Source organism: Lepisosteus platostomus, chromosome 6 (assembly GCF_059453375.1).
Source record: "Lepisosteus platostomus isolate fLepPlt1 chromosome 6, fLepPlt1.hap1, whole genome shotgun sequence".
Lineage (NCBI taxonomy): Eukaryota > Metazoa > Chordata > Actinopteri > Semionotiformes > Lepisosteidae > Lepisosteus > Lepisosteus platostomus.
In genome coordinates, this window is record NC_142616.1 from 49,368,795 (window position 1) to 49,393,772 (window position 24,978).

Sequence of the window (24,978 nt, forward strand, 5' to 3'; positions counted from 1 at the left end):
GTAGTTTTATATAAATTTTTAATAATTTTTTTAACATAATACCATCAGAAAGGTACTGTAAGATATCAGTCTCCACCTACAATGTCATGTTTTGATTAAAAGGTTACAGTACACGTACGCCATTTATTTTTTTATTACACAGGTATTAAGTTTTATGAAAGGTATAAAAACAAAGCATTGAAATAAAATGAAAACTGGAAAAAGTCAGCATTTTATTTTTAAAGTAACTCATACATGGAGGTGAAATTCAAGCTCACGTAAAAATAATGTTTTGTATTTACTGTGCAAAAAAACAAAACATGATAATCACTGCTTACAAACTTGAAGATAAATGCAGCCCCAGACATTACAACTACATCAGGTCCGAGAAACTTGAGGGATAGGGTACGTCATCGATGACATCACTGTGAGCTGGAAAGTTTCAGATTTTGGAGGTTTTCGGATTTTGGAATTTCGGATAAAGGATTTTTAACCTGTATCTCCAATTTCTCAAACATCTGAAACACATTTTAGATTCACTTAGCTACTAAACTACCAAAACACCAAGTTGGGCCAAATTGCTTCTTCTTGTTTGAAGTTTATTTTTTTAATTAATAATATATTGAACACAATACATTTTTAACCGACATTGTACATCACAAATGATAGATTTGATTTTAAAGACAACTGGTGGTTTTCTTTGTATTACAGAATCAATCAAAAGTATAATGTAATCTACCATTGAGCCAAAACCCACCAGCAACAATTCAACTGCTTTGTGTGTAATGTTAAGTACAGGTATGATATAGAAACTATAGTGTGAGGACATTTCAGAAATTAGACAAACTGTCCTTTCATTTTAAGGAACACAAGAAAGGTTGTAGAGTATGTAATAGTTACATAAAATCTTAATACTAAATGACAATTGCTGTGATATTACTGAATACTTGTTTATTTTCCATATGCATAATACATATTTATTTTTCATGTAGTGATTCATTATAATCTTAGGCAATTTCTCTTATAGTTCCCAATTTTCCTTATAAAAGTAATCTTATAAAGCAGTGCAGAATCTTTGAATTTCTGGTTCACAGGTATGTACCTTCACAGGTATGTACCTTGGTCTTTTAATTTTTGGCAGACACGGTATGAACATGTCAATACAGAGGAACAACCTGACATATTGTGAAAGCAAGTGGTTGCTCTTCACAGTTGACTTCTGTAGCCAAGGCAACATGGTTCACAATAATAATAAGCCCTTTACAGTTGTGTTTCTCTCTTAGGCTTTCAAGGATTTTCTGTTACTTGGCACCAGAAGACAGCTGTTTTAGTATAATGAGTTTGCCTCCTGTTTGTGACTGTGCAGTTAGGCTTTGGGAGTTAGCGGTTCAAGTTATAACTCCTATGTTTCTGTAACAAGTGATCTCAGACTCTGGACTCAAGCTGCCATTTCAGGCACACCTGTGAATGCTTGATCTGCATGCCCCAGAAAGATCAATCCTGTGATACTAAAAACCCACCCTCTATCTGCATGGAGCACTCTTGATATTCTCTTCTGCCATACTGTGAGACCGGTTACAATTCACCCCTCTAAATTCTGAAGTAACCTCAGAAGTGACTCATGAGACTCATTTGCATATCCTCAATGATCTGAAATACAGCAGCATTTTTAAACCTCAGATTTGAACTTACATCTAAAGCAATCTTTGAGAAACAATTGCACAGCCAGGGTGAATTTTAAACACACTATGCCAGAACAATGCCCTTTTGCTCTTTGATGTTTTTTTGACATTCTAAAGAATCTTAGAAAGTGACATACAGATGCAGCCATTCAAAATGGGTGGGGTATTTCGCGGCATACCCCGGTGGGCGTGTCGCGGGATCACGCGGTGTCACGCGGTGTCACGCAGTGTCACGCAGTGTCACGCGGTTAATCGCGCGGTTAATCGCGCGTCATTTGACGTCATGCCGGAAACTATCCGGCGTCACCTTGTAAAACCGCCAGGGGGAGCTTAACCTCTCATGTACAGCATTTGAGCTTTTAATTTTGAACTGTGTATTACAGCATGTTAATCATCAGTCATTAAAATGTTGGTATATTTTATGAAAGCAAGATTGCTCAGTTGGACAAAAGTACACAACCTACCTTTATCAGAAATATTTATGCATCAAAGCCTTTACCGAAGATATTACTAATAGTATTAATAATGGATGACTTTGGACAAGCTGTATACTCAAAAGTATAATTTCTTTAGCACATTTGTACAAGCACTTGGAATCTGTCCAAGCCATACTTTGTCAGGCATTTTGTTTTACTTCAACGGGCATAAAAACTTCCTTGCTTTTAACAGGGCGTTTCATAATTTCTAACTACGAAAATGATTTAAAATGCGACACTTATCATTCAACTAGAGCTCAAAATATCACAAGGATCCTCAAGAGCACAGCAAAGACTGTATTAAAAGATACTTGTATGTATCAACGCTTTCTTTTCCGTATACCAGATTTTATGGAACCACTTCAGAAGGGTGTCAGCCAGTCAGATTCCAGGAATCGGTACTTCAAAGGAAAAATACACACCGGTATTCCATTTCTCCCTAACGATTTTAAGCATCGAAGTATTTAACTAGCATGTGAAATAGCGTGTGAAAAAGTGGTAGTTTTAAGCTTTTCTGCTAATATAATATGGAATCGCGTATCTAAAGAATTTAATAACGATATGATTATATTCGTGTACTACAACTAGGATATTCTACATTATATCTTACACTATAGACTTGTTACATACAGTATAGTGCAACATTTTCCTAATTACTGAAAATGTATTAAGAAAAATCACTGCATTCAAAATATTATTAAAACATAAGAATACATATTTTTGAAAAATGCAATCAAGCATTAGTAAAACTAATTTTGGGATGTGCTTATATATTTTGTTGAATGAATACAATAGTTTTCCTAAAGCAAAAAAAAAAGTGTCATTAATTGAAACAATCAAATGCCTGGAAGCATGAGGAACAAGCTGATTATTTTCTCTTAAACTCTTAATTAATCTTAGCTTTAAGATCCCATGGATGAAAAAATAAGAAGACTGCATCAAAAAAAGTAAAGAGAAGTATTTTTTACCAAGAAAACAATTATTGTGTTGTTGTTGTTTTTTTAATAACCCACAAGCTCTTATCTTTTCACCAGGACTTCTCTTTAGTTGTATAGGAATTGCCTGAATTGAAGAAATAAGCAATATTTCTCACACGTGAAGGCATACTTAAAGCTATCTAATTAGCAGAAAACAGTGAGATGTTGCCATGTTTAATCTTCTTTGCTTTGAACTGCCTCAGATCACCTGGAACTCAATTACTGGTTGCTATCCTTGTTAGCAAGAACAATATGTTATTTTACTTAAATCTTATTATTTCTTGCTTCTCTATGGTCCCTTATAAAAAGAAAAATGGTAAATAAAGGATTGGTATTTAGTTTTCATGCAGGAATATGAATCTATTTATGAAAATAAATGAAAGCTTCATGTAAGAACATTATAGCAATAATGTTTAAATGTAAAGATGTGGGTTGGACAAATTATCTGTGTCCTGCATTCCAACTCTGACTACAGAGTGTTTTGTGTGCAGTTTGTATGTTCTCTCTTTGTGTATTTTTTCCTGGTGTTCCAGTTTCCTCACTTATTCCAAAGACATGCTGGTTAGGGTGAGTGACACCTGTAAATTGTCCATGTGATTATGGATGATTTCCCTATAATGGATTGGCATCCCATCTGCATTGTATTTCCACCTGCTGCCTTATACTTCCAGGATATGTTCCAAGATGCTTCAAATCTTACCAGTAATAATTATTTTCTGATAACAGATTAATGGATAGTTCATCTTCATAAAAGGGTGTAAAGTAGTGTTTCCTGTTCTCTATCCAAAATGAATTTCCTTTTAATCTACAATTGTGACTAAACACCCTTGTTTTACTGTTGAGAGTGAATAGTTACAGTATATTCCTTAGATGTCCACGTAACTGAATCAAATCATACCTCTATGTATTTTGTTCTATACTGCCATGAATTATGTTCTAAAACTTGTTTGAATATGATGATATACAGTACTAAGAATCTTTCTTGTTGCTCTTCTATGAACTCTTTCTAACACTATATTATCCATTAGGTGGAATTCTAGAACTGAACTTAATTTCCTAAGTGAGGTTGTACTACTATATTAAAAAGTTTAAGCATAACTTTCCTGGATTTAAATTCCATTGTTTTTGCTTTATCTTAGCACTTTGTTTACTGCTACTGTAGCTCACATTGTCTTGATGAGGACATAGAATTTATTTTACACAAACTCCCAGATCCCTTTTGTGCGTTATGTTTTGAGTTCCTATAGTTTGTAAGCACCCTTGCTATATGTGTAGTGTATATTCATACTACTGTTGTGAATCAAATTGTACTTATCAATGTTAAATTTCCTTTGCCAAGTTCCAAGGCATACTGTACTTTGCTCAGGTGTACTATGCTCCAAACCATCTTCTCCTTCTTATTCTATTTCAGCAATAACCTACTGTACAAAGGTACTCTAAGCCCTTTACTCATGTTATCCCAGGCCAGAGACCTGAACTCCAAATATGACTCAATTGACATAATCAGATATTGATTTTGCCTCTTATCTCAGTCTTTTCCTCTGAGTTCAGATTGAGGTTTTACTAAACATCACTATCACTAAGCCCTTTGCTTGTGGTATACCGCTCAGCAATCTATACACCATTGGATCTCTTACACCTGTTGCTTCTTACAACAAAGGCAGTGGAAGTCCCTCATCTCATCCATTTGAGTTTCTTTACCTTACCAGTGTCTTGACAAGATGCTGTGACTCTGGGAGCCTTCCCTTGCTCCTTGATATCACTCTGCTCCTTGCCTTTTCATGGAGCATGCTTTCCAGTTTTTCCTGCTGAAAAGCAGCACCAGAGCATGATGCTGCTACCACCATGATTGATGGTGTTATGGATGGATGGTGTTAACTGGGTGTTGGGCTGTATTTGGTTTGCACCAAACATAGCACTTTGCATTCAGGCCAAAGAGCTCAACTTTAGTCTCATCATACCATAACATTTTCTTCCAAAACGTTTCAGATTTTGTCACATGGCTTCTAGAAAACTCCAGGCATGGCTTCCTTCTAGCCACTCTCCCAGAGAGGCCAAATCTGTGAAGTGCTGAACAGATTGTTGATGTCTGGACAGTTTCTCCCATTTCTGCCAAAGAGCTCTATAACTCTGTTGTAGCTGGCCTCTTGGTCACTTCTCTGAGAATTGCCCTTCTTGTCCTGTTGCTCAATTTGGTAGGACGGCCTGATCTTAGAAGTGTCTGGGTTGTGCCATGTTTTATCCATTTTGTTACAATGGACTTCACAGTGCTCCTAGAAAGATTCAACACTTTGCCAATCTTTTTATAACCTTCTCCAGGTTTTGTCCTCCTAACAACTTAATCTCGAAGTTCCACGAGCAGCTCCTTGGTCTTCATGACAGCAGAACTGATTTGATCTGTTGTTTAAGTTGTGAGATCTCACAAAGTCAGTGATATTTATTGTGCAGTCAAGCAATTGAACACAGGTGGATTTGAAATGAACACAGGTGTACCTTGTTAATGTATTTAGTGTGATATCTCTCAAGATAATTGAATACCTCACCTAATTTACAGTAAGTTGTTAAAACAAAGGGGGTGAATACTTATCAATTAAGTAATTTTCAGATTTTTATTTTTAATATACTTCTCAAGACATCTACTGTAAATACTTTATTTCATTTTAACATTATAGAGAATTACTTCTACAGGAGTGGAAACAACTCCCATTTAAATTCATTTGACTTTGTAACACAGCAGAACAAGAAACTATCAATGGGGGGTGAATACTTTCTGAAGGCATTGTATTTAATCATATTTCATCTTTCCAGGGGATCTGGGTTGTCTGATCAGGTATATAGAATATCTATAGTAGGTTCATATACAGTACAGATAAATAATGTACTGTACTGTAAATATAAGTGGAACACCATGAATGAATAAAGTTTGATTTTTGGAATGTGTATCAGCTAGTGGGAGACATGATCACATACTGTATGTACTGCATGGCTCTTGCCTGGTTATTGTCATCTGTGTGGGCTGAAAACTTTACAACAATTCCTACCTTCTAGTTTGTGATTTTTATTTTTCTATTTTGCTCACTTTTTTAATCATCACACCGCTGAACTTGCTGATCAGTTTGCCACTTTACCAATAACTTGATTGCAGAAAGAGATGCCTATTACTCATCATATTCGTGTCTAGCAGCTGTTATTATTTCCTGTTGCAAAATGTTTTGATTAGTATTCAGACCCTTTTACCAACTGAATTAATTTGCATATATAGTAATATTTTGATACATATAGTCAGGTGTCATTATTTTGAACTGTTGGTGAGTTAATTTGTAGGAAAACGTCAAATAAAATTCTTATTTTTATACATAAGAGTCTTTGTATTTTATTACTGGATTGAACTTTTTAAGGTGACTGCATGATCAATCAAATTTAATACTTTTCTATCCCTCAGGACTCAAGAAACCTTTTTTTTTACATTTGGTCTTCCTGGGACTGTATTTCAACCCTTTTCTCCATCCTTAAAGCTAATTACAGTAGCTTGTGATACACAGTGAAAATACCAACGAAGGTGATTAGCAGGTGGTAGAAAAGTTGATTTTCAGTGACAAAGGCTGAAATGTCAATAACCGATTACCTAAGGCTATTTTGGACGTGATCTGCTTCATAAACTGAGTAAAATCATTCTATGGTCAAATTTGTAATTAGACTTTTTGTAACCCCTAAATGTAAAATTTTAAAAAGTCTCCTCCATCTTCCAGTAAATTTGAAAACTTTTGGTTGTTAATTAATCTTGACAACTTTAAATTTGAGAGATACAGCTGTTCAAAAGAAGATTTTGAGACATTTAGAATGTGCAGGTCAGCCTGGCATCTTGGTAGGCAGGACTTACATTTTTGTCACAAATTTAATGGTTTATCTGTCCCAAAAATACCAGCCCAGTATGAAGCTGCTTGGCTTTCCTGTTTTCAAACAGCAGATTGTAGAATAATGGAAAGACAAAAGAATCCTTATAAAAATGTATTTTAGCATTCTGTGTTGATTTATCTTACAAATGGTTTATTAAAAATATTTTAACATTTGTGTAGGCAGATCAAGATCCAAAAAGCTGTGAAATAGTACTGATCAGTATCTCATTAGAAACAGATGCACAGCTTTTCTATGATACATATTTTATTTACTGAGCCTGAAGGTTTTGTTATCGAGGACCACTAATTTTTAGAGGGGCTTTTTAATGAAATGCTGTAATTTGTGGAATGTGACATTCAAAGGATTTCACTCTATGTGATTTATTATGTAAATTATAATTTATATTTATGAAATAGGCAACAATAGATTGTTTTCTTTAGCTTATATACAACTATGAGCAGCCATATATAACAGCAGCCAGCCTGAAATATTTACAGATGAAATGCATGACAGGGGCTCAGGTGTGCACTTGAAGTTAATGAAGTTGTTCAGGCATAGATGAAGTTATGTGGTATGTACATCCATGCCCTGTGTGTGAGTATAATGCTAATGGACTGTTTGAAAGACTGATATCCAGTGATAGATGTATTACGTTTGAAAGGGGAAGCAGCAAAAAATGTACAATCTCATCTTTTGTGTTTGCTTAAAAGCTGAGCATCTCCTTCAAAAATGTGTTTCTGAGTGACTGTAGCTGTAGCTGTAGTAAGTCTGTGATTCAATGAGCTACAGCTGTATGCAGTAATATGAAAAAAAGGCAGCATACTTTATTGTAGGCAGAGCAAAGTCAGTCTGTATCTGAGAACATGAAGTGCAGCGGGTAGTGTAATTTGCACTGCAGGGCAAGGCAGAAGGCCTGGCTGAGCTGAAGCGGAGAGAGAAAAAGAGTGACAGGTCTGTGTGTGACAGTGTTGTTGAGTGACAAGAGTGACAAGTGTGACAAGAGTGACAAGTGTTGGTCTGTGTGTGACAGTGATTCTTGATAAGCTGTTGGTATGTTGTAAGCATGCAGGTATCATGGTGTAGCTGTGGGGCATCTACTTATCAAACAAGAGGCTGGTACTGTAGCTACCACAGTGGTTTGTTGTTTGTGTAGTTGTCTGCACAATGGTAATGTGAGTGACCTGGTCTATAGTGAGCGCGTCTCGATATGTATATACAGATGCAGCCATTTAAAATAAAGCGGGCGATACCGCATTATTTTGCGGTGCGCTTTACGCAGTCTACCGTGAGTTACCGTAAATTCTCCTATAATACCGCAAGTAAAATAATAGTATCCGGAATTTCCGCAAGGTGGAGCTAATAAAGCTCAACCTCTCATGTTTGAGCTGTCGCCATCAAAGTCTTTAACGAAGATATTACTAATAGTATTAATAATGAATTTCCTTGGACAAGCTGTAAACTCAAAGTATTGCCCTGGTCCACATGATTTTTTTCATTGACCGTCTTTGTAAAAGTAACACCACAGCATTTCGCAATCACGCATTTGTTTCCAATCATGCAAAGTACAGTAATTTTTGAGAATCGATTCACCATGCCTTTCACATGCTCATAAAAGAGATTGATTTAGGAACATAAACATATTACTGTATGCAAACTGTACTGTATACAGTATGTATATGTATATTTAATGTCTTAACTGTGCCCGTTTAAGTATTGAATATTTATATGGAATTTTACCACTGAAGGGAAATCTTAGTACCTGAGCATAAAAAGAATAGGAGCATACTGTAATGCGTGTGAAGGCCATAAACGACATTAATTTTGGAACTTAAACATACAGTATATGGCTGGTCTCGGTACTTTAAAGAAAACATACACACCAGTATTCCATTTCTCCCTAAACATTTAAAGTATCGAAGTCTTTAACTAACGTGATACCGGAGTCAACAAGCATACTTTTAGAATTTGATTAAAAGGGAATATAATATGGAATCGCGTATCTAAAGAAATTAATAACGATATAATTATATTCATGTACCACAACACAAGAATAGTACACGCTGTACATTGTCTGTTGATAATGTTTCTGTAGTGCTTTTTCAGCACTCTGCATGCGACCTTGCCGGTGGCGCTGTGGGTTAGGTTCCTGACTCCCATGTCACACGGTCTGTGATCGAATCCTGCTGGAGCCATGACTCTTTTTTTAACAAACATTTCAAACAAATTTATATTTCTAAATATCACAACATGATCGAATTTAAGTCATTTTAATATCAATGAATAGTCACCTAAGCGTTACAATATAAACATTTATATTGATTTAAATCGCAAACGCGGGTTTAAATATATGTGTTTTTTTATTCACAATCAGACAAATGCAACATAAATTGATATCTTTGTCTTCTAAGTATCTTAATAAACTTTCAGTATAGCTTTCTCCCCGTTTAGATTTATTTTTCTTGGGATCTTGGGATCAAACGTGGAAAGATTAGATTGTAATCGTTTTTATTTTTTTAAACACATTTTAGAAAAGTGTAATCTATACTAAAAAGCTGTACACCACCTGCTATAAAGATACATATTGTAATACTTTCGGGTTCGGATAGGACAGACACAAGAACTCAGACTTGCAGAGTTAAAGCAAGTTAAAGCCTTGATTTTATATATCACCTTTAAAAGTGGCATCTCAAAGCAAAGTAAATACCCAACACTGATTGTACCCATCTGTCAAGCTAATAAAGCACCTTGAATTGAATTGAATTGAGAGAGAGAGAGAGGGGGGGGAGGGCGAGCAAGAGAGAGAGAGAGAGAGAGAGGGGGGGACGAGAGAGAGAGAGGGGGGGGACGAGAGAGAGAGAGAGAGGGGGGGGGGACGAGAGAGAGAGAGAGAGAGAGGGGGGGGACGAGAGAGAGAGAGAACGAGAGAGGGGGGGGGGAGGGAGAGAAAGAGAGAGGGGGGGGAGGGCGACAAACTAATATACTTTAGCTCTTTTTTCTGAACCAGGGAAAATCTGATCATGTTTCTCTATAACAATAATAAAAAACATTATTTTACATATCACCTTTATGTGATATCACCTTAAGGACAGCACATACAAGGGTTAATTGCACAATGGGCCGCGCAAAGAAATTTAAAATAGTCTTCTTAGGTGAGGGCAGGAGTGGATCGCAGCAGGCATAATCAGCAAATTAGGAAAACAAAGAACAGGACAGGTGAGACGTGTATCCAGAGAGCGAGTGATCAGAAAAAGGAACAGCTGTTACGCCCAGGTTTTACGCTCTCTCTACGCTCTCTCTCCGCTCTCTCTCTCTAATCTAAGTGGTGAGAAAGCTGTGCTCAATGATAATTAAGGGACTTAAAAGTAAAAGGAGATGCTTCATATTGCTTGACTAATTTTAAAAACTAAGTTATAAATGCAGACGCTCTCTCTTAATATCTAATATCTTTTAGATTTTTATAGAGAAAAAGAGGCTTTACAGTATGCGTTACAATATAAACATTTACTGTCAACCTTTAAATCAACAATTGATTTAAATACGATCTGTCAAAGTGCAATGAAACCTATTACTCGATTCTTATGGACTCCCAGTCCCGCCAGGGATTAAAAAATAACATGGAATCGCATATCTAAAGAAATAACAGTATACAGTAACTATGTTCATGCACAAACAATAGCATGTTACATTATTAATTTGGGGGTCTCCTCTTGCCAGAAAGCGCTAAATTGCATTTTGCCTCAACACTCCATACTCAACAATGATAATTCACAAACAGCCAGAACATGTAACTCCACATTCCCAAATAAACCTCATTTCCATAGCCCCGCCCCTTATGCAAAACCAACATCCCTCCCCTGTTCTCTCTCTCTGCTGGCATTTGTAATTGTTTTTATTTTTAAATAAATTTTAGCAAAGTCATGTATTTTAAAAATCTTAAGATTTCTTTATTTATGTCTTTATTTAGTGGTTTCATTAGTGACAAAGGCTAAACTTTCTTGGAAAAATGTCTTTTATGTAAACCATGTTTGCTATTAATTCATTTAGGGCTAGAATATGTTCATTGTCTTCCAATGAAAGAAGGGTTCCTTTCACGGTAGTCGAGTTGACATTAGAAGTTTGCCACGCCCGGACTGTTACACCAATGCATTAGCACGTTAAAGCGATTTCATTGAGGAGCCTAGCTTTCTTAACTAGTAAGTACTGTACTTCCTTGGTTTTGGACGGGGGAGGTGTCTTTCGCTGGAAATCTCGCCCCCTTCTACTTTGAAAATACCTGTGAAACCTGTTTAATTCGTCACAGCCAGCACTCCTGCTGGCCGCCCACGTGTTATGCTCTTCGTTAATGTTTAAGCCAGAACACATCATTATATCTCATTTTGTATATCTTTAAAAAAAATCGTTTGCCCAGCCTAACAGTATTGTTGTTATTGTTTTTATCCTGTAAAGCGCTTTGAGGAGCCAGCTTTAAAGGCGCCATATACAATAAAGTTCATTATTATTACTATTGTTAATTTGCTGGACAAAGAGGTGAACATTATTACGCAGAAGACAAAGATAGCGATTTACGTTGCACTGTGCATTGTGCTGCTGTAATACAGTTTTAAATAATTAAAAGTCTAAACAGTATCAGCTTTATTTATGGGTTTTAAATAAAGGCGATTTAAACGCGATTTAAATCAATATAAATGTTTATATTGTAACGCCTAGGTGACTACTCATTGTTATTAAAATGACTTAAATTCGATCATGTTGTGATATATAGAAATATAAATTTGTTTGGTGCGAGTGAGGTTTTATTTAATCTCTGATCCAGGGAAACATTTCATTTTTTCAAAGAAATGTTGGTTAAAAAAAGAGTCATGGCTCCAGCAGGATTCGATCACAGACCATGTGACATGGGAGTCAGGAACCTAACCCACAGCACCACCAGCAAGGTCACATGCAGAGTGCTGAAAAAGCACTACAGAAACATTATCAACAGACAATGTACAGCGTGTACTATTCTTGTGTTGCGGTACATGAATATAATTATATCGTTATTAATTTCTTTAGATACGCGATTCCATATTATATTCCCTTTTAATCAAATTCTAAAAGTATGTTTGTTGACTCCGGTATCACGTTAGTTAAAGACTTCGATACTTAAAATGTTTAGGGAGAAATGGAATACTGGTGTGTATGTTTTCTTTAAAGTACCGAGACCAGCCATATACTGTATGTTTAAGTTCCAAAATTAATATAGTTTATGGCCTTCACATGCGTTACAGTATGCTCCTATTCTCAGGTACTAAGATTTCCCTTCAGTGGTAAAATTCCATATAAATATTCAATGCTAAAACGGGCACAGTAAAGACATTTACTGTAAATCTTTCTGCGACCGACCAACGGACCACGAGTGCCCCTGTCGGTCAACCAATCACGTACCGCGGTATTTTGCGTCAACGCGCGTCACGATGCGCGACGCCGTAGCCAATTCACATTAATTGAATTACCTCCGGTACGTGTCTGTACCGCACACTTTGAATGGCTGCATCTGTAGCAGTCACTTGTTCTGCAGAAGGCAGTTGATTGTGTGTGAGTTATGATATGGGAAGCAAGCAAGCAAAGCAGCTGAAGCTTTTCCTCCAGAAGGGGAGTAAGAACAAGGGACCCGGACCATGAGGCTTTAATGTTCTGTAATCAGCCTTTTCTGGAGGCGTGCTGAAGGAACAGGTTGTTGAAGCTGTGAGTAAATAGTCTATATGCATATGTGTGTGTAATAGAGCTAGTGAGTATGAGTGAAGTCCAGAGATTCAGGACTGGAAGACCCTCACTCTAAGCAGGAAGTACAGAGTGATAAGAGGGTCTAACTACCGGCTAGCCTCCAGCAATGTGTGAGAGCCAGGGAGCAGGGGTGTAGTAGAGACCCTGACTTACATGTAAAGTACAGGGAGGAGAAAGGTTCTGTCTAGATACTAGTCTCTGGTTCTTGGCATGTGGTGGAGATAAGATCTATAGCTTTATAGTAAATAGTATAGTGCAGAAGATAAAACTTGTAAAAAATAAGAAATAAACCTCTAGATCCTGATGTTATCCTACAAATTGTGCATGGAAAAATGAAAAGTCATTAATAACAGTCAAAAAAGAGGGTTTTCCATTGATTTGAACATTTCTAATGTACAGGAGCATCTCTCTGTTACAAGGGTTAATAAATCTAAACCAAGCAATGACACAATGATATTTCTTAGTTCTGTTACACACAGAATTATAGAATTGATATAATTAGAGCTAAAGCAGATCATCTGCATAGTCAGAGGAATCTAGGAGATACTTTACAGGCAAAACAGTCTTGTTTAACAAACTTGTCAGAGTTGTTTGAAAAAGCAATAGAAGCAATGAATACAGACACAGCACACGCACTGTAAAATTTTTGTTCATGTAAGTGTTGTTTGATATATTAAGATAAATGTCTCATTGAAGATTAAGTCTTCAATTGCTGGTATCAGGCATTTGTGAAAATGCACTGACTGCCAAGAGCTCCTGGAATGAAGCAGATGATAGGGAATGCAGGGTTCATGCAGAAGGGTTAATACATAAAAGACACAGTACTCAAAAAGACAGATATTGATAATACAATTTAAGTCTCATATTAGCTAAGAGACACAATTTGGTAGCTCAAATCTTAAACAAAAGCATTCAGCAATCAGTTTTTCACAGTAATTACATTTATATCTTTGAGCATCATTTCACAGCTCAGTAGGCACTATAGGTAACAACCAAAGTGATAGTTAAAGTGTTATAAGGTGAGGTCAAAGGTAACAATTGACTCATAATGCCCACTTGGGAGAGCTATTAATATTATAGCTATAATATTACTAGTTACCAACAAAACCTGTTTATAGTATTTCAACTACTACTTATGGAATGCAATGTGAAATAAAAATAGTGATGAAAGGTATAAAACTGAATTGTATAAATTCAGTATAAAATATGTTTCTTGAGTCTGCAAAGTCAAAATAATCCTGTGATAGTTCAGTAACAGAAGGTAATTCTGAGCCACTGATGTATAACATTAGCAGCTTGTATTTCAGCATTCCTTGAGTTATAGGACCAATTTTAAAACCTAAGCATAAAATGAGTTTAAGATTAAATATTAGACCTTTGTTTGATGTTGTTTAATTATTCTAAATATAGGAAAGAATGGCTTTTAAATCCAGGGCTATTATAGCAAATGTTGAAGATGAAAACAAGCAGGAGGAATGTGGACAACACCTAAGAGAAAGCAATAGTCCAGCTGCTCGTAAAAAGGTCAGTGAAATAATAATCTTTATCCATTGCCGTATTTAAATGCATTTATCAGAACAGAAAACAACAGGGTGTCAGTTCTTCACACAGCAGGGGATTCAAACAGTATCCACAGTAGAGTATGTTCTGCAATAGTTTTATAATACAGGTTACCACCTCAGAAGCCCTCAAACCACTTCTAATTAACAGTTTCATTCTGAGTCACCAAGATACCTCTTTCCTAGTGGTTTGTAATGGGTGTACTCAGCAGTCTAAAAAGGAGATCCTTATATTACATGAGCTAATCAACCTATTGCAATCCTATAAGGTGGGCTTGTTAATAATTATTAATTATTATTATCATTATTAACAGCACATTTTAAATTAAAATCACTGCTAGATAAGAGATTTTCACTTTTGCTGCAGCACCAGAAGTAAAACACTGAAATTATTTACTGACACTTCTTCAGATAACACTGGTCAACCTCAATTAAAAAGTTTGTTGTTCTACATACAAGAAAACAGAAATAAAAGAATATCGAAGGCACCATCTCACGTAACATACTGAGAAGTGGGACAGGATTTTTATGAACAGGTTGCCTCAGTGTACAGTAATGTGGCTTTATATCTACATAACCTGACAAATAAAACTGTACTCCAGAGCCCTATTCCCAACACAACACAAAACATTTGCCTTTGATATTTTGTTGGCTGCCACAGCAGCCTAATTACTCTCATTGCCAAGAAGGGCACGGGTAATGATTAAAATAGTCATTAACCAAACAGTTAGGTAATTAACTTTGTTTATTTTATAGTATGGGTCCACAGGCGATCAATAATTTATTTGTTCATTAACAATCTATTTAACAAGGCTATCTGAATTCTGAAGGCTTTAATAGGGTGAAATGTTGAAGGCTATTTAGTCTATTACATGTTTATTTACAAACTATTCTAAATAAACCAAATCTCTAAATACCTGTATGGCTGAAGTTTTAGCATTCCATTGAAAAATGTGTCTTGGTCTTTAACATAAAGAAAAAAACACATATCGTATATTATTATACAATCACTACTGGAACCAAAATGACATGACTGATAATAACACTCAATAATTATTTATTTGAAAGCAGAATAATACCCAGAAATATATTAATGTTTTGAAAAGTGACAGAAATATATAAATGGCAGAGCCTGTTTCAGCGTATCCCAAATGGTTTCAAATGCAAATAAAAAAAAACTATTTATTTTTTGCCAGTGCAACACTGATGACAGAGTGTTCTGTTTCTCCCTCATCTCCTGCGGGGGAATATTGCTTAACTTCCATCCTTTAGACATCATTAATAAAATTACATTCTAAACACTTTTGTTGTTTAGTTTCTGAAAGTAGAAAGTAACTGTTGAATTGACTGTAGGCAAGTTGCTTAAAATCTTTTCATACAAATTATAAATACATGGAGGACAGTTGTACAATAAATCAGACAGCAAGTGCACATTAAGAAGACAGAAAAATAAAATTACAATGATGCCTTTAAGAAAACTCTTAAAAAACAAAATAAAAGCATGGAACACGTTCAAAACAAATATTCTAATATGAAACTTTTATACCTAGTGGTATACATTACAACTAGAATGTATTAAAACATATTTTTAAATATTTAGCATTAAGTTCAGATATTTACTTTCTCTTTGCATACTGACTTAAAAGATAGTTATAAGGTGAACATTTTTGCACATACTGTACTGTAAGAAAGAGAATATAGAAAAACACAGGGGGCCTACCTCATAATAGACATTGTCATTTTTCTCAAAGTCACCAGCCTTTCTTGGAAGAATGTGGACATGCATATGCTGAAAAACAAGTTTTTGAGAACTTGATTTAATATACAGTACATAGAAGGAAACATAATGCAACAAGACCATGTTTTTCTTTTTACCATATACAGGAAGTGTTCATCACAAATAAAACTGATAGGTTTGTTTTAAAACTCGCAGTCTGCGAGCAGTACTAGCAAATCTGCTAGATTTTATTAAATAATTTCAAGGCAGAGGAGACTAGTTTTGATGAAAGGCTATGTTTTTTCAGACCTATCTACCTTAAAAATTTAAATTGACTTTATGAGAAATATTTAGCAATTCTCTTAGAACAATTCTTTCACTACACTACACATCAGAAATACACATCACAGTGATTAATGTGATTACAGTACCTTCCATGGTCCATGTATAATAATAATAGTGCATTGTACATCACAGGCTCTCTCATTTTCTGCAAGCATATTTTAGTAAGTCAATTAAAAAATAAAAATATATACTTTATATATCACATACAGTATCACTACCTTGAATTGACAATCCTCCAGTTTTCCAACATACCCCTTCTAATTCATAATTTTCATTACACCATCTGCAGATGTGTTTTTGTTTGCTGTGTTGAACTTTAATTGCATTGCCTGCTGGAGAACTGAAAAAGCACCTTAAAGAAACACCTTCTACTATCATGTTTAATAACAACTATTAAAGGACACCATTTTGTGCAGTTCTCATAGCCTCTTCATTTGTGTGGTGACAGTTTTGATACTTTGTTTTAACATTTTCAAGCAGTTAAAACTGCACAGTACTGAGCTCTGCACACCTCCCAGCACAACATGAAAGAGGACGAGCATTTCTACTATTATACTATTCTGCTCTGATGATACTTGTCTTTGGACTTGTTTTGTCACTTTAACTATCGGTCCAGTGAACATCAGAGAGAAATTCTCAGAACAGTATGCCAGAAATATATTTGTGCCTGACAGTAAGTTTTTCTGGAAAATAACCTCTAAAGAGAAGCAAGAACATAGAATTCCTATGATCACACAGACAATAAGCTTTAAAGTAAAGAACAAAAGAAAACCGAGAAGAGGCCATTTTGCCCATCTTGCTTACATGGTTACTTATAGCCAACTAAGGATTTAAGGATAATCTGAGGATTTCTTTCTACCATTTGTTAAAGGATAGAAGGAATCCTGTTTCAACAATATGCCACGGCAGTCCAGTGCTTTGGGATGTTGCTCCTGAATTGGCTTGGTTAATACCTTTTCAAGATTCAACACAGTTCAGCACTTAGACATTCAGCTCCCTGGTATTAACTTTGTTGTTTTCTCTGAAATTATTCCAAACAGCAATATCTTCTTTGTAACTGATAAAATATGTGCATAGTGTTTTTAGGGGATGTCTTAGCATTGCATTGTACAATTTCAATATGCCTATTTTAAAAAATAAACTAATCATTAAAATAAATATCACCTATAACTGCAACAAATTCACAATGTTATCAGAAAAAGGACAAACAAATTTCAGTTGGTGCAAAGACAGTTTTTGAATAAATATGACATACACTGTACATAAATTAACTATGCTGATCGATACTTGATATGAAGATGGGTCTATTGTGTAAATCACAGTGTGTGGCAACAGGTAGGAGCGATGCAAGCTGCATATATGTAACATGTGCCTTGGACCAGATTGCAAATGATGTATTGTGGGGCTGTGTCTGATTCCTCTCATAGATATGGGATATGCCTGTTCTCTGAACCCTAGATACCACACGTAAAATCATCTCAGTCCACCAATGCTTAGTGTGGTTCAGGTTGGGAAACTAGGGCATCACCAGGTTAACTATCACATTCTCATCTTGGAAAAAAAGCTGTTGCTTGAGCGGCAATAGAAAATGTGTCATGTTGGAATGTTGTCAGGAACAAGCCTGCAAGAAAGGCAGGAAGTAAGGTCATAGGAATTGATCATTTGTGCAGTCAAGTTGCCATCAATCACTCCTCTACAAGAGAAGCTCTGTAGAGACTAGGCACTCCTGCCCATACCATCACAAGACTTGTGGTCTCCCAGATCATGGCCTATGATCTTGCTAGGTTAGAAATTGCTGTCAGCGAATACTCAAGTCTGCAAGCGACAGTAAACAGATGTGCTCCAGCCTCCAATATACTGTACATTACCAATGTCTTGAAGGTGTCTCTTCATAGATAGGCCACTGATAATATGTTTTTTCTTTGCTCTTTTTTCTTGATTTTCACCAGGCTTGCTATTCAACAGGTTAAATCACCTAATCACCTGTGCCCAATCAAAACATTAAAGAGGTGAAGGTGAAAAGGTGCTTATGCACTAATAGTCAACTTATGCAATACTCAAGTATATCATAGCAATGAATGATCAATTAATCAATTAAATGATGCTATATATATAATCAATATTCAATATCTGTATTTAAAAAAAACACATGTATAGAATGATACATTTCTTTTGATTGTCAGCATGTAATCTTTTAAAGAAGTTTGAAGGAGTCATATAAAGAAAATATCTAACATTTAGTACTGTATTCATTAGAAGAGAGACAAAAAATTGATACTTAATAATGATGTCCATTTAATCAGTCTGACTGAATTAAGACTTGTATTTCAACGTTTCATAATGTAGGTTATTGCACTCCTACTATAATTATTGAAGACTTTTTTACATGTTCATTGGCTGCATAAAATCAATACAGCACAATAGAAAGTGACATTAATGTCTTTGTAATGTGTTCAAAGCTGAACAAAATCCATTTAACTTTGATGTGACTTAAATGAAAAGAATTTCACAAAATTACAATCAACCATTGTAAGGTACATTGATGGTAGGCTGGGAATACAACAAATCATTTAATTCATCAAATCAGAAACAATGCCAAGGCAATTCACGTTAGAAAAATACAAAAAAAGGAATTCTAAGCTTTCAGACAAACTGACATATTTAAATTGTTCACACAAAGGAGAGTTTCCCATCCTTTGAAATTCCTTGATAGATTCTACAGAGTTCTTAGTTTTCTGTTAATTTACAATCTAATCCTTTCCATTTGTCTCAAAGTGAAAGAATTGACTGCTTAAAGTCTTGCTTCTGAAACATCCTCTCTTCCTCGAGTATGTGAACATTCATAATATTAGTAATTACAAAGTAACATAAGTAACATAATATTAAAAAGATTAAGTTACCAAATTATTTTTATTTTCCTAATGGTTATGGTGCTGAATCAATAAACTGAGATAGCAGCTGCAAGTCATCAGTATCCACACAGTTATTCTTTTTCCGAACATAGTTTAGATGCAGATACAGTATATAAGACTCAGCATTGGTACGTGTCAACATTTGTCAGAATTACTTGGTTTGTTTTATAAATTGAAAAATGTGTGAATTCCATCAAAACCATTGAATGCACTTCTCAGACTATAATCTCAGTCACACTGAAGGAACCTTGCAGGGAGATTTCTCTGAAATCACAATCACTTTTGCACTACATGTTCTGCTGAGTCAGATTCAGTTATAATAATAATAACATTTATTTTATACAGCACCTTTAAAGTTTTCGAAAAGCACCTTACAGAACGATAACAAACAATGGAAAAGAAAAAAATACAACATATGCACAATTAGAATACACAATGGGAGGACACAGTAGATGGGAGTACTGAATACAGTAGAAGCAGAAGGGTAAAGAACAAAACCAATTAAATAAAGGTTCTTCTAAAGAAGGTTTGAGTCTAGATTTGAAGGAGTTTATAGAAGGTGACTCTCTGATATCCTTGGGGAGAGAGCTCCAGAACTCTGGGGTATAACAGAACCGAAGCCCTATCATCCATATAGTGTAGACAGTCTTGGGGGGCAGCTAGGAGACCAGAATTAAAAGAGCGAAGGTTGCGAGGTGGGGAGTAGGACGATAGTAGCTCAGACAGATACTGACGTGCGAAGCCATGCAGAGCCTTGCAGGTTAGCATGAGAATGTTAAAGTTGATATAAAACTTGACAGGAAGCCAGTGCCAGGTCTCCAGGATAGGAGTAATGTAATCACTTGCACTAGACCTGGTCAGCATTCTGGCTGCCAACTTTTGGACATACTGGAGTTTGTTCAATGTGGATTTAGAAACCCCAGCACGTAGAGCATTATAGTAGTCAATTTAAGAAAAGACAAATGTTGATTAAAAGCTGTTGATCAGCTTTTAATCCACAGTTAGCGATAACATAGGACATAGTCTAATATCAAGCAGGGTATCGTCAGCATAGAAATGATAGTTGAGTCCATGTGATTTTAAAAGCTGACAAAGTGGAAACATGTAAATGCTGAAAAGCAGGGAGCCCAGTATCGAGCCATGGTTAACAGTGTCAAAAGCAGCAATGAAATCAAGAAAAATAAGGATTAATTTATTATATTGAGGACAATAGGGCAGAGAGAAGTGAAACAGGACTGAAATAAAGGGGTAGGAATATGGTCTAATATACAGGTGGTGGATTTCATATGTTAAAACAGTTTATTGATGGATGCAGAGTCAAGAAGAGAGAAGTTAGAAAGAAGGGAACCAGTTATGTAAGCAGGAAGGAAATGTGGAAGTGACATGCGCTGAGGAGAGAATGTGATGCAGGTGTTGTCAATCTTGGAGCTAAAGAAATCTAAAGTGTGGCAACGTTGCTATGAGGCAGGTAAGATGGTGGGGCGGTTTGGCTTTACAAGTCTGTTGATGGTGGAGAAAAGAAGTCTGAGGTTGTTATTGTTATTTTCAATGATGTGAGAGAAGTAGGTGGATCTAGCAGATCATATCCTTATATTCAGTTAATTGGGGAATTGCTTTTTGGACTTCGAGCTGAAATTTGTATTTCGTTTCCTCCAACATTAAAAATATGTTTACATTTACCAGAACACTGGTTACAATTTTTGATTCTTTAATGTCTGATACTGCATTTATGCTTAATGTTTCACGATGTACAATACAATATTGTTAACTTGGAAGAATCCTGCAGTTTTGTGGCTTTGTTTCAAAATGGCTATTCTTCAATTATATTTATACTGTGTAATAGAAGGCTTTCAGTTTATCAATGACTAATTTAGTAAGCTTGACTGAGCAGCAGAATTTTAAACTAATTCTCTGAATAAAGTAATAAGATTAATATTATTGAGAGTTTAGTCTGGGCCAAGTTTGAAAATCTTTATTAAAAATAGCCCGAGAATCCTATTAACATAATTTATCATCTACACAAGCACGTACAATTAGACAAGAATATTATATTAGTATTACATTTTTACATTTCAGCAATAAAGCTACACAATTTATACAGTAAGACAGTTTGTAGTTACAGTAAATAGCCATGGAGTGTACGACAGTTTATGGCTTGCTAAAACATATTTACTCTGGGGCAGGATGCAAATAGTATAACTATTTGAATGTTATAACTATTTCAATTTCAATTGTAAATGAAATTTACAATTCAATTGTAAACTATTTCAATTTTAAATGTATTACGCAAGAAATATGTTTCTTCTTTTAAACTGAAGCTTTTTAAAATGCTTCATAGTCATCTATGTGTTTACTAAGTGGTTGACCAATACTGATCCAACAGCTGACTGCTATTTATACATACATCTTGCTATGTACTGTAGATGTATAATAAGTAAGTTTTGGCAAAATAACCCTGTTGCATACTTGTTAATCACGTTTCATCAAGTTGCTTAATAAACAGAAAATAATAAAAATCCAAAATAAATAAAAAGCACAGCCAAGAGCTTATCCTAGTTTACAAGCAAGGTAGCATGCTCAGAAGTTCAGTAGTAACATCTTTGTCAGAATACAAAGTGAGAATTTAGTAAGTTAATTTGCATAATACATGCATTATTTACTAACCATCTAACTTCAGGAATCTTTGAAGAAAAACACTTTCATATTATTCATCAAATGGAAACACAAAACAGCAAACTTAAAGCACATGTATTTAAAAGGCTATTGTACTGGGAGCAAACTGAATTCTTCACTAAAAGGACATTCGGTGTGTTCAGGAAAATTTCTCCCTTTACACAATAATGGCTGGTTATTTTCAGGGCAAAATTAGCTCTGTTCCCGAGACTTCATTTCACTGCACAGGGGTGTAGACACATGCTATAGCAAAGGATACATTGAAAAGTTGTAACCAGGTAAAGATGTCAAAGTCATAACTGTCAGTAGAAACCGATTAATCAAAACTAACTACAAATTATGCACAATTTGGATTTTATAGATTAAAGCATAAAAATTATATGAGCATGATGAAAATGTGTCTGTTATTATTGTTATTATAATGCAATAAATTTTTTTCATGATGCAATGGGAATTGTCTTTCAGGGTACACACTGTTGTTGTCAGTCATGTCATAAAAGTGCCTTAGCTCTGACTTTTTTTATGCATACCCCTTTTTTACAACTAAAACATCTGAAACATTTCCTTTAATATTTATTTATTTCCATAGAGGAAAAAGAAATAAAAATGAAAAAATAAATGACAAATATGTTGTACACCATTGCATTCACATGTTCTATTGTTAAACCCTTGAAAAACAACTCTTCTTGCGAATATACTTTTTAACGCAGGCAGAGAAAACAATGAAAATACTTTTATCAACTTTGAAAGTCCTTAAGTCTAGTGAGACTGTATTAACTGGGGTAGGTCTATTTCATCAAAATATTTCCACCTTCATTCTATTTTGTGTTGTTTCTCATCAATGCAGTGTCCTTCAAACGTAATCTTACCTTTGTGAAGGAAAAGCATTTCCTTGAAAGAACATGCATTTACAAGACAACAAACCAACTAGACCTCTCCTAGTAAATAGATACTGCTTTAAAATGAGTTCTTCATGTTTACCTGGTCAGCAAAATATCATTTTTTATATTTCTTTAAAATCTGTGCTTTACAATTGGCCATCTATCAGTTTTGCATGACTAAAAACTAAAAGAGACTGAGCAACCTTCCACTGATGAAACTGATGCCACAAGAGTAGAGTTAGTACCCTATTATACATAAGTCCGTGGATTTGAAGTACATACACTACAGTATCTCCTTTTCGACCAATTTAGAATGCAAGTCAGAACACTTGTTTGAAAAGAAGGTGAAGAAACACAGAAATGTGTGCATTGTTTAAAGTTGAAAATCAGTGACACTGGGGAGCTACAGCCCTGATCTCCCCCAGAATGTATACAAAAAGCTCTACATTTGTATTAATCCTAAAGTCTACAACAATCTCTGGTGAATAAAACTGCTGCTTACTAATAAACAGAGCATTTTTGCATAAAACATCATTGTTTAAGTCATTGCCATGAATCATACATTTATCACAATACTCAAATGATGCATTTAGTGTGGTGAATGTTTATGTTTTTCTGTAATATGACAAAATATGTCTGAAGTAATATGTCTCAAGAAACAGACCAGTTCTTTCACAAAATCTGTTGAAGCTACTGGACTCTGAAGAGCTTTTTTCAATTAGCTTTGCTGAGTGTTGCAATAGTGGATCATTTTACCCATAAGATAAATCCTTCATTCATGTTCTGCAAAACCTGTAGCATTCAAAAATGCAACTATTATATACTGTAAAAAAAAATAAAGGTAAGTGTCATACGTCTTAGCATCTTTCTGCAGCTTAAAATTATATTTGATTTCATTCTTTTACTGTAGTAAAAATGTATATATTCATCTATCCATTTTCTGCTTTATCCAATACTGGGTCATAGGGAAGCCAAAACCTATCCCAGGAAACAATGGGAGCAAGGAAGGATACCTTAGATGAGACACCAATCCTTTGAAGTCACACATTGAGGCCGCACTCACACTAGGACCAGTTTTCCAAGAAACCTACCATTATGTTTTTGGACTGCGGGAAAAAATCGGAGCACCCTGAAGAAACCAAAGCAAACATGTTGAGAACATACAAACTCCACACAGACAGCACCCCAGGTCCAGAATTGAACCCTGGGTCACAACGCTGTGAGACAGCAGTGTTAACCATGCTGTCTGGTGCTATATATGTTCATGTGTTGTTTAATTTGTCCTAGCCAATAATTGCTGTCCACAGTTATTCAAAACAACCTACAATGCACAGGTCATTGTGTCCTCTATTTCTGCACGTTTTATCATTATGAAAGGAAGGTTAGCAACTCCCATGAAAATAAAAAATATTTAAAGTTTACCATGATATAATTTAAACAGATGTCTATTAATTATTTGTGACTAGTAACAAACAAAAAAAATGGTTATTCTGCTATTTATATTATTTAGAGAAAATCTACTAAGACAGGCTAACAAATTTATTTTGTCACGAACAGCTGTGGTCTTATTAAGACAGGAGGGAAAAAACAACTACGGCTAACACACTACTTACTAATAAGCTAAAAGAGATCATTTCCACTCTACATGCTTTCTCAGCAAACTGAGGTTTTAAAAGGATAGCAATTTATTGGGAGATTCATCTTGCTTTACATATTGATTGCACCATTTACTGCATGCTGGTAACATATGCTCTCAAAAGCTTTCTGAAATACTTATTTGTAGTCTTTCCCCTTTCAGCACTCACAATAAACAAACTAACACAAGCTGTTCGTTTTGAAAACTGCTAGATTGTATATTACTTCTCAGATCTCAGATCTGCTTTTATTCTTGGTTAAATTGTATTATGACTGTCCGGGATCCAACATCTATACAAAGACTTACAAAACTTAGAGCAGAGCAGCTTGTGAATATGAGGGATAGCCACATGCAAAACATGTTATCTAAAGATCTTTTGCGTGACTTTCCTGCCTGCTGCATTTCAGTATTTTGAACATTTGTCTTGGATAAAACAGGTTCTGTGAATGTTCTATGTACAAAATTATGACACTAAGGATGA

The 24,978-nt window shown here is 35.2% G+C and overlaps 1 protein-coding gene across 2 annotated transcripts in view; it reads right to left on the reverse strand.

Moving 5' to 3' along the window:
* The window catches only part of fhit (fragile histidine triad diadenosine triphosphatase), a 522,156-nt gene that overhangs the window by 102,360 nt on the left and 394,818 nt on the right, over nt 1–24,978 (reverse strand). For both annotated transcript variants that reach the window (XM_088636179.1, XM_088636180.1), the window contains one exon: nt 16,054–16,122. In XM_088636179.1, coding sequence (XP_088492305.1) covers nt 16,054–16,122 — 69 coding nt within the window. The remainder of the gene's footprint in view (nt 1–16,053; nt 16,123–24,978) is intronic.